A 16,060-nucleotide genomic window follows, 5' to 3' on the forward strand; every position below is an offset into this window, starting at 1 on the left:
GGCATGTTATGACAGGACAAGGGGTGATGGTTTTAAACTAAAGGAGGGGAGATTCAGGCTGGACATAAGGAATTTTTTTATACTGAGGTTGGTGAAACACTGTCCCAGGTTGCCCAGAGAGGTGGTAGATGCCCCATCCATGGAGACATCCCAGGCCAGGCTGGATGGGGTTCTGAGCAATCTGATCTGGGTGAAGATGTCCCTGCTCATGGCAGGGGTGGCACTGGATGAGCTTTGAAGGTCCCTTCCAACCCCTCTTCCTGTGTACATCCACCATCAGCAACAAGATGAACCCTCTCGTTCATCACAGCAAGTTCAAACAATGACCACAAAAAGCAACCTGAGAAATTCCTGTTAGGAGTTCTTGATTAGCAATGCATTCCAAGGATAGGACTCTCCTGTTTTAAAAATGATCCTGTAGACTAAACACAAAGACGTAAAATCTGGGAAAAGTTTTTAACTCCTGTTTAACAGTCCATGGCATCTTAAAAAGGTGACTGCGCCTATGTGAGGGTCCCATGTATCAAAATCAGATCAACTGATTTGGCGTATAATGAGTTAGACTTATCCCCCAAAACAGCTAACATTTTCTATGACATTTTAGGAGCTCAATATTCTACCCAGTTGCATTTGCATGGTTGTAGTAGCATAGCTCTTGATTATTATTAGATCTATAGGCTGTTTTGTAAGCTACTTCTAGTTTGAGTTATCATCGCATTAAGTTCCAAGCAAGTCATTGTCTCTTGATGAACTGAAAAATTTACTTATGACACTGATCCTCACATCAGATAGCACTACTTGGTTTTTGTTGTTTGGTTTGTTTTGTTTCTTTCTTTTAAAAGAAGGTGAGAGCTTTGCAGAAGTATAAACAGAAAACCAGAAAACTAGCAAAAGAACACGCTGGAACATTGAAAAGGCAGGGAAGGAATCTATCACAGTACAGGAAAGTCTTAAGCAGGGAAAAGGAGCCAGAGCCTGTTGGAAAACTGCTAAAAAGCCCCAAGTTCTAGATAATATTTACTTTTTCAGGCTTTCAAGAATTACAGCTTTTCTGAGTCACCATGTCAAAAACATCTAGAAAAGATGCCAGAATTCCTGGAGCTGTTCCATAGCAATAGCCATGGAATACACAGAGATCATACTTAATTTGACATGGAAAGAGAGAAAAACCAGTAACATAAAAGCACCAAGACCGTGAGAGCAGGAACTGCTGTGTGAGGCAGAGATAAAACCAAGAAACCCAAAGTTAATGCCTGGTTATAGGTCTATTTTTACTGTGGATTCCTGTCCTGCCAAACGACAGCATAGCTGCAATATTATTTAACACATTGTGTATTAGGTTTCCACTGCTATTTTACTGCTATATAGACATCTATAAACCCAGCTTTCCATTGGTTACATTGCCTGAGAGACTAGAGCAACGAATACATCTGATTTTCATTAAGAGCTATTTGAAAGATATCACATAGAAAAACAGTTACTTACAAAATTATGGGTGAGCTCCACTAACACCCAGTGGTCCCCCAGTATAAAGCTCCCATTATGTCTTATTTTAACTATACAGACAGCTCAGTTCCATTTTCAAATAATTTACAACTTAAAAGGTGAAGGTTGAAACCTGATATATATATAGGAAGTGAGATGAAACTCCATACCATGCATAGCGTGCTTTGGACCAGAGAGAAGTTTCACCAAGGCCCAGAAGGCATCTTCTTCATTCATGTACATCAGGAGTAAAGCTGTGATCTGGCTCATTCCTTGACAGTATCCGACCTCCTGAAAAAACAGACAGGGGAAATATTAAAACAAACAAAAACCTCATAACCATGAATTGTTCAGTTTTCCTTGAGCTAGGGGAGGAAAGAGAGTGATTGTCCTGATGGCGTAAGTTCCCCAATTATGGCACCAAAACCCACTTAATAATCAAACATTCAAAATACTGATAAGACAGAAGGGATGATACACAATCCTTCAACTGAAAAGTAAACTGCAAGTATTGACTGTTCATTAGAAGTGTCTATTGATGGACAAAATCCGTATCAGTACTAATAATTTCACGTAACTGTATAACCTTATTCTCCAAATGAATGTGTTGATCTGTTTGCCTTTTAGTTGTAACTTGGTTGTGGTTTTCCTTTCTTTGTTTGTTTTGGTTGGTTGGTTTTGTTTGGGGGCTCTGGGGGTTTTGTGGAGTCTTTTTGTTCATCTGTTTTGGGCTTTTTGTTTTGTGGGAACAGGGTCTTGCTTTGTTTTGCTTTCCAGTCAGAGCACGCAGGACTTTACAAGAGTGGCCTATAACTATAAAACTGCTCAAGTTTAGAAACTCACAGCAAGCAGATGCAATAAAAATATTGTTGTTCCAAAACTGAACTTGACTGTTTCATCTGCTACTAATTTTGACTTTTGTGGCAGGAACCAACTCTCACTATCATTAAGCTGCTCAGATAACCCCCCGACAGAATATTTAAAAGGAAAATGACTCAATTGTTGGATTATTTTTTTCCAGGTTCACAGAATCACAGAATCAACTGGGTTGGAAAAGACCTCAGAGATCATCAAGTCCAACCCTTGGTCCAGCTCCAGTCCATTGACTAGATCATGGCACTAAGTGCCATGTCCAATCTCAGTTTCAAAACCTCCAGGGACGGTGAGTCCAGCACCTCCCTGGGCAGCCATTCCAGTGCCTGACCACTCTCTCTGCAAAGAATTGCTTTCTAATCTCCAGCCTAAATTTCCCCTGGCAGAGTTTAAGCCCATGCCCCCTTGTCCTATTGCTGACTGCCTGGGAGAAGAGACCAATCCCCACCTGGCTAGAACTGCCCTTCAGGTAGTTCTAGAGAGTGCTGAGCTCACCTCTAAGCCTCCTCTTCTCCAGACTAAACAACTCCAGCTCCCTCAGCCTCTCCCCATAGGGCTTGTGTTCAAGTCCCTTCCCCAGTCTTGTTGCTCTTCTCTGGACCCGCTCCAGCACTTCAATGTCTTTCCTGAACTGAGGGGCCCAGAACTGAACACAATACTCCAGGTGTGGCCTCACCAATGCAGAGTACAGGGGAAGGATCACTGCCCTTGTCCTGCTGACCACGCTATTTTTGATACAGGACAGGATACCATTGGCCTTCTTGGCCACCTGGGCACACTGTTGGCTCATGTTGAGCTTCCTGTCCATTACTCCCCCCAGGTCCCTTTCTGTCTGACTGCTCTCCAGCCACTCTGTGCCCAGCCTGGAGCGCTGCACGAGGTTGTTGTGGTCAAAGTGCAGGACCTGGCGCTTGGCCTTGTTGAACTTCATCCCATTGGAATCAGCCCATTTTTCCAGTCTATCCAGATCCCTCTGCAGAGCCCTCCTGCCTTCAAGTTTTCAAGTTCTTAGCAGAACTTTGCTGTATAGATAAAACCAAAGCATAAGAACATTCGGAGAAAAAAAATGCAACAAAGTAATTGCAAAATAAAAACCTCGCTGTGGTATTCCCATCATTACACTTTAACAGTCAATTTTAAATGATACTATTCATGTAACTTGAAGATATTAGTCCTACAGTTCTATAAGTTCTATAGTTCTACTTCTATAAGCGATATATAAAGGTCTTTCCAAAGTTTTATTTCTCAGTCAAGGCTGCTTACAATGAAAAGCTTGAGACAACGTAACAAGTGAAGACAATAAATTCCAGCAATGTGAGTTATTTTATGGACCAACAATTGCAAGGAGACAGAAACTGAAACAGGATAGAAAGGTTTCATTTCCCAGAACTCTGAAAAATGAAACAAAGTGGTATTCAATTAGAGTAACTGCTTAATTTCACTTTCTTCTTAACTTCACATATTTTTACATTGAATTCCAGGGAGCTGCTGAAGGATATAAAATGAAAGATGTACAAAAATGATCAAAATGGGCACAACGAATGAGGAGAGAGCGCATAAAAAGCAGTTAGATGTGGACATGATAGCATTGCTGTTTATTCTATTTTATGCATGCAGCCAAAAGCCATTACAAAATACATAGGTTTGTAACCATCTTGATATAGTCTGGAAACCCAGCTCTACAAATTCTCATCCAGGACTACAGCCAAGACCACGGGCTTAAGTAAAGAAGATGAAACATTTAAAAGCATTTTCCATTTGTTAGAAGCCTCCAGGTTACAAAATATGTCTGTTTACATCTTTCTGCAGCGTGTTTTCCTTCCCAGCATTCAAATGAATGGGAGGCACATAAAATAACAGGGGAGGAAATATCAGCAGCATAAAACTCCAGCACAGCACAAATTCATTATTCTTATTAGACACAACACTTAGTTCCAGTCCAACTGTATGCACAGTTCAGTCTCTCCAATAAGACACTAATAACCAAGATGCTTTATTTTAACTCCAGCTCAAAACATGTCAAACAATTTATTTCTATGTACTTTCAAAGGTCTCTGAAATGTTTGATGGTTTTGTTTGTTTGGGTTTTTTTGTTTGTTTTGGGGTTTTTTAACCTTTTTTTTAGGGAGAAAGAAGATACAGAATTGCAAGCTATTATCTTATGGGACATTCGGAGAAACAATATTTAAGTGTGAAGGTACACAACTTACCGTATTATATATGGAATATGCAGCTAAAACGTGGAATAAAGACTGTTGCCTGGAGAAATAAGAGCAGAAAAGGAAAATACTGTAATATTGTCTTTTGTAAAACCAGAAGAATATAAAAGCAGTGAACCTGGAAACCTGTTTGCTCGGTTTAACTTGTCTAGCACCAAACAGGACGAACCACACTTTGCAATGATACGCGCTTTTGATTTCAAACCAACATTGTATTTAGCGCTTCCCTGACGTTTCACGTGTTGAAAGGTTTCAAAAAATACCTCTAATACTTTGAGAAGGCAACAGTGTCAGATCATGATTTTTACAGATCAAGTGAAACATAGGATGGGCTACATTTCAAACACTGATTTATTCTGAATGCCAAATCTTAAACACCTCAGACCTGATTTCTCTGCTTGCAGAGCACTAACAGCTGTTCCTAATTTCAGAGGTGTAGACGACTTGAAATACAAAAAGCAGCCACAAAAGCATCTTAATCTTGGCACCCAAATTAAAGGCCCCCTTGGTGACTGCTACTGTCAAACTGAAGAGTTGTTATTGGGAAGAGGATGCATACTTGGGGAATTTTACCAAAACATCTAGATAATGGTATTTTTGTTTGTCCTCTTGCAGAACTGAAGCTTAAGTCATTTTTCAGCAACCAAAGTAAAGTGTAAACTCAAGTACTAGATATTAAGCTGGAGTCTTATTTTACGAGGACAAACTAAAAGGTCCCAAATGTACACAGGAACCTTCTCTATCTTTCGTTGACCATATGAAACTGAACATAAGAGCTCAATCTCATTCACAGTAAGATACATAAAATAATGGTAATTTTAGCACTATTTACACTAGATGATACCACTACAGCCCTGTAAAAGAATGAACCTTCAAAGACACGCAGTCTACTTAAAAGTCAAACAAGCTATTGATTTACCCAGGGGACTTTATTTCATTGCTATGTGAAATGATTTCTGAATTTTTCATCAAGGCATCACTGGCCATGCATAATACATGTCCGGTAATTCCAAGATCTGTTCCAAGTGTGAAATTGCTTCGTGCAGCCCAAGGCTTTGCTGCGGACTCAGAGGACGCGCTCACCATGCAGCTCCAGGCCTTGGAGCTGGTTCTGCTGCTGTTAACCCCAAAACGATGAGGTCTGAGCTTCTAACACCCAAAATGTGTGCGGAAAAAATAACTGAGGCCCAGAAGCTACACAGTCATTTTAACACGGCACTGACACAGCTCAAGCATGGTTAGCACCGCACGGACATATCTGAACTGCAGCGGTTATATGGAATAGTTCTCAGCTTGGGAATATCTGCTTTGTCCTCCAATGCTGCAGCTGGAAAAATTCCCTATATTTAAAATTTCTCCACAATATACCTTGAAAGAATCTAAGAAAATGGGTTTTTATTATCACATTAAAGTCCACAGCTCTTTGGGTATTGCTTTTTGAAAATAGCAGATTACCATAGAATCTGCCTTGGAAAGAAAAAGGTTTTAAAAACTGAACTAATACAGAAGGGAAAGAAATAGTCTCTTCATCTCAGCAGGGTGCTGGTGCTGCAAGCTGGCAACAACGCTGCTGTTTGTGTCGCCACTTATTTCACTATTGAGCATTTTTAAAGATGACAGCTGCCTAATATTCCTCATGCAGGGACAGCTACAAAAATAACATTTTGAAGAAACAGAAAAGCATTAAAGCCTATATTTGTAAATAACTAAATGTTCACATCTCAAATACTGCTTTATTTGGTTCTGAATTAGAGGCTAGGAGAAGAGGAATATAAGATCCAAAGGAAGACTAAAATCTCTGAGAAAAGTTACTAGAGATGCAAAAAGTTGTGGGTTTCTTTTTTAAATACACAGTTATATAAAAAGATTGGGTAATAAAAATCTTAATTTGTTAGCTTGGAATTCCCATGCTTTTGTATTTCCAATATCTGAGACTGCTTTTATTAAATATGAAACAAGATGAGAACAGTTGAGAAATAGTTTTCTTTGGAATGCTGCCGACCATTTCATCATGAGGGAAAACTAGTTGGTTGGAAGTGACCATCTGGATTTGCAGCAGTACCAGGAATTACACCATTGCACACAGACAATCCCGCTTTGAACATTTGGAGCTTATATTCAATATTCTTGTGCAGCTCAAAGAGGTTTGAGGCAGATCAGGAGCCAGTTCAAAATAAAACAAACCAAATCATTTACTTACTTAACACCATATCTGTCCCGAAACATGATATGATCTCTATATGTTCGATTTACATCCAGATCAATTTGCCTAATATCTGGTGAAGAGCCTCGTGCTTGACACTTCAATTTCTAGGAAAACAGCAAAGAACAGAAATTAAGTTTAAAATTGTGAACTATAAAACATCCTGCAAGTACACTCATACTGAAGTATTTGCCATCTCATGATTTAAAACACTCAATACAGAATAGCAGCTCACAAGGTAACAATTGTAACTTCCAAAATCTCCATATATATATATATATATATATATATGAATGAATTCTATAGAGCCAGATACATTCACACAGTGTAGATGCAAAAAGACCAGTCCCATAATACACATTTTTGTGACACACCATTCACTGCCCATATTCAATGCATTTCAAGTCTCCAACTGCTGTTTCTCAGGTGGGCACATCACTGGAGGAAGACAAAGTGAACTTCACTACTCAGGAGCAAAAAACTAAGATACAAGTGCTACAGACTGGACTTTTAGCACAAGATTTGGTGTGGTTTTCATACTTTTCCTGCCTTTTTCTCTAAACAGAAGTAATAGCTACATAGCTGCCAGTTATTATCTAAATATAGATAATGGACATTTCTCTGGTCGTTTCCTCTTCTAATCTAATTTCATTGTAATGTTTTATAATTAAATCCAATTTTGCAATGGAATACTTAGGAAGCCTGCATAGGTTAGGTTGCCACCTTATTTTTCACAGTTACAATAATTTTCTCTTGACATTCACTCATTCATTCTCATTTCTGTCCCTAAAAGTCAACTTTGCAAGACATTTCTAACTGGATTTAACATGGTATTTTCAAAACATTACAGCTAAGTAGGTATTAGTATTAATACCACGGACAATCAAAGGGCAAAACCTCTAAAATTCTGTTTGCAAGAAAACAAAAAGATTTAACGGCAAAAATAAGAAAAACAAAGGGATCAATCAATAACATCCATTTGGTCTGTTGAATACAACCAGAAGCTTCAGGCACATTGGGAATCACAGAATCGACTGGGTTGGAAAAGACCTCAGAGATCATCAAGTCCAACCCTTGGTCCAACTCCAGTCCATTGACTAGATCATGGCACTAAGTGCCATGTCCAGTCTCAGTTTAAAAACCTCCAGGGACGGTGAGTCCAGCACCTCCCTGGGCAGCCATTCCAATGCCTGACCACTCTCTCTGCAAAGAATTGCTTTCTAATCTCCAGCCTAAATTTCCCCTGGCAGAGTTGAAGCCCATGCCCCCTTGTCCTATTGCTGACTGCCTGGGAGAAGAGACCAATCCCCACCTGGCTAGAACTTCCCTTCAGGTAGTTCTAGAGAGTGCTGAGCTCACCTCTAAGCCTCCTCTTCTCCAGACTAAACAAGCCCAGCTCCCTCAGCCTCTCCCCATAGGTCTTGTGCTCAAGTCCCTTCCCCAGTCTTGTTGCTCTTCTCTGGACCCGCTCCAGCATGTACAGGAATTCCCTGTACATCATTAAACCAACTGATAGCAGCCAATAACCAGCGCAACAATAACCACAACTGCAGCTTTGTGCACCTCGCGGTACAACTTAAAGTACTAAGATCCAGAATTATTTGTCCCCAAGACAGAAAGGAGGAGAAAATTTACATTTTTCAGGTAGCATAAAGAGCCAGAGGTCAGGAAAGGGCAGGAGATTAAGAACTGGTAATTGCCCTGTATGGAAAACTCGGAGAAGCTGTTTGACCTACAGCAAAAGTGCATCTTTAACACTTGTAACTTGGAGTGTTCATGTCACTTCAGGGAATGAGATAAATGAAGAGCGGTAAAATGAACTTACCGCAAATAAACAAGCAAGGATAATGATGGAAGGAACTTTACTACTTCTAGATCTGAACCACAAACACTTTTTTTTGGCATTAGGTGGCATTAACGATCTCTGAAAATGAATTCACCTCTTTTTAGATGCTTGTAGTTCTACTCAGTATTCTTCCCCGCAACATTATTCATCATGAACTCTGTTTTATCCCTTCTGGATCTGCCACTAGTCTTGCTTAAAAAGTTAAGCAAAATATAACAGTCAGAAAGAGCAGCCTGTCAGACTAAAGAGCGCTAAATAATTTAACGGGAAGATCACAGAGCCCATAATTCAGATAACATCAATGCCAGTATTGATCTTCTCCCATGACCTTACAAGATTCCTTGTCTACTCAGACCCAAAATCTCAGCTCTGAAAAAGTGCTATTAGCAAACACCAAAAATCAAACCAGGAATTCATCTCCTTGAAACTCTGGATGTTATTTCTTTAAAAGGCAGCGAACATTAAATTCCTGTAGGGGAAAATTCAAACACTAAAATACTGAATTGCCTGTTAGCTGAACTTTCCCTATAATCCTTTAGCAGAGAGAAAGACGAAGCGGTAAAGACAGAATTTTAAAGGATTCAATTGCCCTTGAACCTTACTCTCCAACATCTGAAGTCGAGCTCCAATGGCCGCCAGCTGTATTCACACCCACAGATAAAGTAGAGTTAGTAGGGAAAAATTTAGAGGAACATAACCACAAAAATTCAGAGGTTTCTTTAGCTGCTGTTCAGGGTGAGGATACAGGGTTGGGGGGCATCAGATGCAGGTAATTTCTTTATATTTTAAGTAAGAGATATGCTGAAGTGGTCAATTTATGGCTGTAGAGTTTCGTGGGGTTAATGTCATCACATGCACCTCTAAGAATATAATTAAGTGACCAGAGAGTGTGTTGTAAGGGACGTCTAAGCTTTGCTTGGAGATGATACGACAGAAAGAGAGGAGCTTGTTCTGGCTTTTAGAAGATCAAGGCACCAACCTCCATCCCCTCCAAAATATCAGGACTAATATTCGGCTAATGAAGTGCTCCCTAACAGACATTTCCCATAAAGCTGTAGTTTCAGAGGTTTCCGTCTTCTTACTGGAAGAGGGGGGGTTGTTTTATTGTGTTTTGCTTTGCTTTTAGAAAGACGTTTGCAAGAATTTGAGGATGGGAAACGAAATGGAAAGAAGATCAAATTAATTACATGAATCACAGAACCAAAAAATAAGCTGGAAAAGTGCTTTTCAATACATAGTCTTTTACCCAGCTAAAACAAGCAGCAGAGTTCGATGCAATTTCTAATTCTTGCTTTTAAACATGGCATAAAAACAAAAGCTTAATAAAGCCTGTAATCTTAGTATCTGAATTTTTAAAATTATTATTAAGTGGAAATTCTACAAACTCACATTATAAAAGTCTTTCATTTCTTCTTTCATTTTCGGGACATCAAGCAGTAAAGACCAAACTTGCCCTCTGAACTGCAGTGGGATTCCTTTATAAATTCTCCTATGAAACTGTAAAAGAAAAGGAAAGAAAATATAAATGTGATGCAATCTACAACGTTCTGAACAAAAAGAACGACATACAACTTGTTACAGAAAAAAAAATATAATTATCTTAATTATCCTACCAAAGGGACAAAGTGTCTTCTGAGGGACTGGAAGTGTGCAGTGATGCCACCTGGGGCCTCTGTTGAGGGAACCAGCAGAGGCACAGGGAACAAAATGGACATTCAAGCCAGGACTTCAGTTACTAGGAAGGCCTATCAAAATTCTATCACCTCTGCTGAGCAGCGCTTATTCTACAAATATTGGAAAGACTAGTCCAAATTTGGTCATTTAGACCAAAAAAATGAAATTCTTAGTAATATTATTTCAGGACACGTCACAAGCAACTCGCTGGATTTACAAGCTATAAATGGGAATGGTGAAAGGCAATCAGCAGTATCACAGGGGTTTAAAGATTAGCAGTAAAAAAAAAATCACAGAATCACAGAATGTCAGGGATTGGAAGGGACCTCCAAAGCTCATCCAGTCCAATCCCCCTGCTGGAGCAGGAACACCCCGATGAGGTTACACAGGAAGGTGTCCAGGTGGGCTTGAATGTCTGCAGAGTAGGAGACTCCACAACCCCCCTGGGCAGCCTGTTCCAGGCTCTGTCACCCTCACTGAGAAGAAGTTTCTTCTCATATTTAAATGGAACTTCCAGTGTTCCAGTTTGAACCCATTACCCCTTGTCCTAACATTGGTTGTCACCAAGAAGAGCCTGGCTCCATCCTCCTGACACTCACCCTTTATATATCTGTAAACATTAATGAGGTCACCCCTCAGTCTCCTCCAAGCTCCAGAGCCCCAGCTCCCTCGGCCTTTCCTCACACGGGAGATGCTCCACTCCCTTCATCATGAAGAGAACTGGTTGCAGAAGTAATTCTGAGGACGACTTTTGTTCTAAATGAGTATTTTGGGAGAAGGTCCAGTGGGCAAAGGCCAGAAATAAGTTTTCATAATAATAGTTTATAGAAACAGAATTAAAACCAATTCAAATCATACAAAGTGAGGGGTTGTTTGGGGTTTTTCTGGGGTGGGAGATACAGCTGAAGAAGAAGAACAACCAATTTCAGACGACTTGCTTGCATTTACAGTTTTCCCCATCTTCTGAACTTCACAGACTAAACCAGCCAAACACTATGAAAAGCACTTTAAGTAGTAAATAAAGACTGATTTAGAGAATTGTGGAAGTGCCTTTAAAAGAAAAGTTTGAAAAATGAGTTGGCAAAAATGACCAGAAAGGACAGAGAGACCAGCAGTTTCATCGGCCTACCACAGTTATGCCAAGAAAACACATGCCGTAGAAGGAAATCAAACATTTTCAGTAGCTAATATCAGAATTACTGCAGAATAAACCTCAATAACATTTGGAGCTTCTTGCAAACCATATTAAATCTGTATCCAGGTGACTCTGTTTCGAGTATTCTTCTATTTAGGCAGAGAAAGAAGCTCTCAGCCATTCCAAGTTGTTACCAGACCCTGCATACAGACTCAACAGGAGAGAGGACTAAGGACTTTATCTGCCCAGCATACGAGGGAGAAATGAAACTCAAGAACAGAACGTTTCAAGGCACAGGCTCCATTACAGAAGTGATATCATGGTAACAAGTGTGTGTGATTTGATGTACAATGGAAAATTGGGAGGAGTCGCTGATACATCAGAGGATTGTGCTGTCACCCAGAGGGACCTCCACAAGCTGGAGAAATGGGGTGATGGGAACCTCATGAAGTTCAACGAGGAGAATAGCCAAGCCCTGCAGCTGGGGGGGAACAATCCCGTGCAGCTTGGCAGAAAAGGACCCAGGGGTCCTGGCAGACACCAAGTTGAACATGAGGCAAAAAAGATGACGGATGGGATCCTGGGCTGCGTTACACTCAAGTATTGCCAGGAGGTTGAGGGAGATGATCTTTCCCCTCTACTCATTAGTGGTGAGGCCACACCTGGAGTGCTGTGGCCAGTTCTTGGCTCCTCAGTACAAGACAGACATGGATATACTGGAGAGTCCAGTGAAGGCAAAGAAGATGAAGGGACCTGAGCTTTTCAGCTGTGAGGAAAGGCTGAGAGAGCTGTGATTGTTCAGCCTGGAGAAAAGAAGACTTAGGGGGGGTCTTATCAATGGCCATAAGTACCTGAAGGGAAGGTGCAGGATCTGATTGGTGCCTGGTGACAGGACCAGAGGCCACAGACACAAACCAACACACTGGAGGTGCCACCTGAGCTTCAGGAAACACTTGTTCACTGTGAGGGTGACTGAGCACTGGCACAGGTTGCCCAGGGAGGTTGTGGAGTCTCCATCCTTGGAGATATTCAAAAGCCACCTGGACGTGGTCCTGGGCAGCTGGCTGCAGGTGGCCCAGCCTGAGCAGAGGTTTGGACCAGACGACCTCCAGAGGTCCCTTCCAACCTCAACCAGGCTGTGATTCTGTGATTTTGTGAAAATTACGCGACTGCACTGCATCATGGGAAGTGTGGGGCCACGGAGAACCCACATACGCTTCAAAGCAAAGCTTATTTCTGATAATCATTCAGTCACCAAACAGTTAAAGAACACAGAAAAGAGCAAAAATTAAGTAATCAAACATCTTTACCATAAGTACCATACTACTGCCCTCTGCTGTCTTTTATTTCCATATGTAATATAAGGTTGAGAAATGCTGGGTTGGGTCCATATACTTGTAGAACCTTAATCTACTTGTCTGTTCTCTCTGAATAAATAATTAAAATAAAAAGCAGAAAATTCAGCAAGTTGCTTTACTTTTTATCCTACTACTAGGGTGAATCCATCTTTGACAAATTCTTTAAAATTAAGGCTTTCTTAAGATAGGAGCTCAAAACAAAATACAAGGATATAAACTCAGAGCTCAGATAATTGTTTTATGAAAACATGCATCATTAATAGAATGGTCTTATGGAATCTGGGCTGTTTCCACCTGCATAGGACATAGAAAAAAGAAAGTCATCCTTGGTAAGATATATAAATGCAACTTAAATAAAATACAGGTTCAAATTTTGTACCACATCTAAGGTGATATTCAGCCAAGGATAGTTGCTCTGAGGTCTTAAAATTATTATTAAAACTGTTATTTTTAAGCAGATAGAACAAGTGCACACTAGATGAGGCCCTACCACCTGGGAATTCAAAAGGAGCTTCTCATCCAAAAAGAGATCGGACCTGTGAACTGGACATTCCCATTGTGAAATAAGAGAATATACAGAATTAATTAGAAGGTTTACAAGGGAAGAAGTAAAAGTCTCAAATTTGGAATATTCAAAATTAGACATCATCTCAAATAATGAAGTCCATAACATCTAATGTTCAATGGAGTCTCCATTAAAATAATAAAAGGAAAAGGGGAAAAGATACAACCTGTCCTTCCTTCCCCTGCCATAATCCCTCAAACTCATAAACCCAACTAGTTCCAAGACAAGAAACGAGGTCACTGTCACACAGCACTAACCTGAAGAGTGGGAACTGGCATTCTTGCTGCTATAAGGTATAAAACTGGTTTTCCTGAAAATAAAACTTTCTCAGTGTCCTGGCCAACTGTGTATAACATTCCATTCACGTGAATACTTCATATAAAAGTGGGAGATCACGAGGATCTTGTCCCTTTTTTCCCTTCTTTTCGTCCCTTCTGCTTACGGCCAACATTAGGAGAGGACCTTGCTAGTCGTCCCTGCAAACTGAGGCCTAGAGACTGAATCCAGCTCCGGTTGGCTGCAGAGTCCAGTCCAGGACTTCGGGTGCCAGCTCTGCAGTTGCTGGGACTTTTAAGATCAGTTTTGTATATTTTGTATTATTTTCTCTATTCTTATTAGTAGCATTAGTAAAACATTTCTAATTTTTCCAATTCTCTTCTCTCTGTCCTTCTTTCCCTCCCGATCGCCTGTCCTGAGTGGGAAGGAGGGAAGAGGGAGGGGTAAAAGGGGGAGGTGGGGGGAGAGAAGGTTAACAATATATCTGCCAGGGTTTCATTGACACCCTGCAATCAAACCCTCGACACTCAGTTACATCAGCACGAGCTGCCCAAGCAGCAGAGGGACTCCGTGACCTCAAAAAGAATCAGTGATGAGAAGCATAAGAATTAAAATCTGAAGTCTCACAAGAAAGTATATTTATAAAGAAAATAAAGTATATTTATAAAGGCTGCTGCCTTTAGAGGTTCTTCAACTTCTGTGCATTGCATCAAAAGAAGAAAAAGTACAAATACATGAGTTGCTCAATCTCATTCAAAAAAAATCTCAGGAATGCGAAGAGGGCTCTTCATTACAGCTCTGTGTTCAGACTCCAAACTAAGTGGAGACTTGATTATATTCCGTGTGAATGCCAGAACAGCTGGAAATTGCCAGCTGCCCTGATCGTTTCTCTTCTTCCTTTCTCTCTCAATTTAGGCAACTTCAATCACAGACAGATGAAGGTTGACAGTGAAAGACAGAAATACTTTGGTGGAAATACTCAGATGGGATATAACATATAACAGTTTTATTTAATCTTGCAGGAAATTTATGATCATACTAAGTCAGGAAGGATTTACTATCTGCAGCGGTTGATTGTACTTGGGATTATGAAGCGGAATACAAATAGGTAATAAAAGCATAAGCTAGAGAAAGACCACACTGAAACGCAAGCTTTGCTGTCCTACAAAATTTCCTGTATAAGAAATGACTGAGGAGGAGATGAAAGCTTTGTTTTGACAAATATCAGTCACACAGAGACACAAGGGCAGTCAGACACTTCACACATCGGTGTCTGTAAGAATCACGATGACTCCACCGAGAAGACGCCGAAATCCTCATATAGGAATCAAGGAGTGTTATACACGGTTATGGAGTTGTACACAAGTTCATTTTTTTATGTCATCCTTCATTACCGCTAAATCATTACTCAAATATGACAGAGACTGGCACGTCTGGTCTCAGTGTGACAACTCTTCAGCCTCTTTCCAGCTACTCATGGTCACACATCACTGCCCTCCATTACCCCTACCTCTTTTTTTTTTGTTAAGGTTTAAGCCCAGAAGTTCCAATGGGAAAACAGTATGAAGTTCCCAGGGCCCCCACCTCACTCTTGCTATACATCTTCCCCAATCTTTATTGCAGAAGAGTAAACTGAAGCATTTTGCATGCGCTCACACCCACCCCAGTGTGTTCATAATATCTCAGTAATTCTCCTTGTGAAGTTACGATGGGAAAAAAATAAGGAAGCAGCCTATAGGCAGCTCTGCAAGAGTATGAAATGAAAACTGTATTTTGCGATTAAGCCTACGACAGTTTTGGATAATGTAATCAAATATATGGATTCATTTAGAGTATGAACAGATTTCTTCAAGCCAAAACTCTCAGCTGTATATTATGAATGCTCATGACAAATGGGCTGTTTGAAGTCCTATACTTCTATTCACCTGCTCTATCCCTGGGGCCATCACCTTCTCTTACTCTCTTTTTACCACCACTGGTATCTCTCAAGTATGCCATTTTTCACAAAACCAAGCCATCACTACAATTATAACCCATAACCCTACCACATTATTACTTTTGGTGATGCTGCAATGTTCCCATCAGTGCTGTTGCTAAACAACACTGATTTCAGGAGCAGTCTGACTGCACAGAAACCATGGCAATGTCAGGTAAACTGAGTCTTTTAAGACTCAGGCTATTCATTTTCTTTAGCAATTTGTTCCCCTAGCGTTAACTACTTTATCCAATCAAGTGAAGATGGAAAACAAGAGTCAGGAATTGCTCTTGCAACTGTTGCTTCCATGCTTCAAGATGGTGAGCATGGAAAGCTGGTGTATTTTTCCACAGAATCACAGAATGTCAGGAAGTGACCTCAAAAAGCTCATCCAGTCCAATCCCCCTGCCAGAGCAGGAACACCCAGATGAGGTTACACAGGAAGGTGTCC

At 40.5% G+C, this 16,060-nt stretch overlaps 1 protein-coding gene across 3 annotated transcripts in view; it reads right to left on the reverse strand.

Annotated features, from left to right (window-relative positions):
- Window positions 1-16,060, reverse strand: part of USP6NL (USP6 N-terminal like) — a 128,876-nt gene that overhangs the window by 22,625 nt on the left and 90,191 nt on the right. For all 3 annotated transcript variants that reach the window (XM_082072689.1, XM_082072690.1, XM_082072688.1), the window contains 4 exons: window positions 10,016-10,123; window positions 6,778-6,887; window positions 4,569-4,617; window positions 1,656-1,776 (listed from right to left, as the gene is read on the reverse strand). In XM_082072689.1, coding sequence (XP_081928815.1) covers window positions 1,656-1,776; window positions 4,569-4,617; window positions 6,778-6,887; window positions 10,016-10,123 — 388 coding nt within the window. The remainder of the gene's footprint in view (window positions 1-1,655; window positions 1,777-4,568; window positions 4,618-6,777; window positions 6,888-10,015; window positions 10,124-16,060) is intronic.

The sequence above is a fragment of the Streptopelia decaocto genome (genome assembly GCF_964273445.1).
Source record: "Streptopelia decaocto genome assembly, chromosome: 1".
Taxonomy (NCBI): Eukaryota; Metazoa; Chordata; class Aves; order Columbiformes; family Columbidae; genus Streptopelia; species Streptopelia decaocto.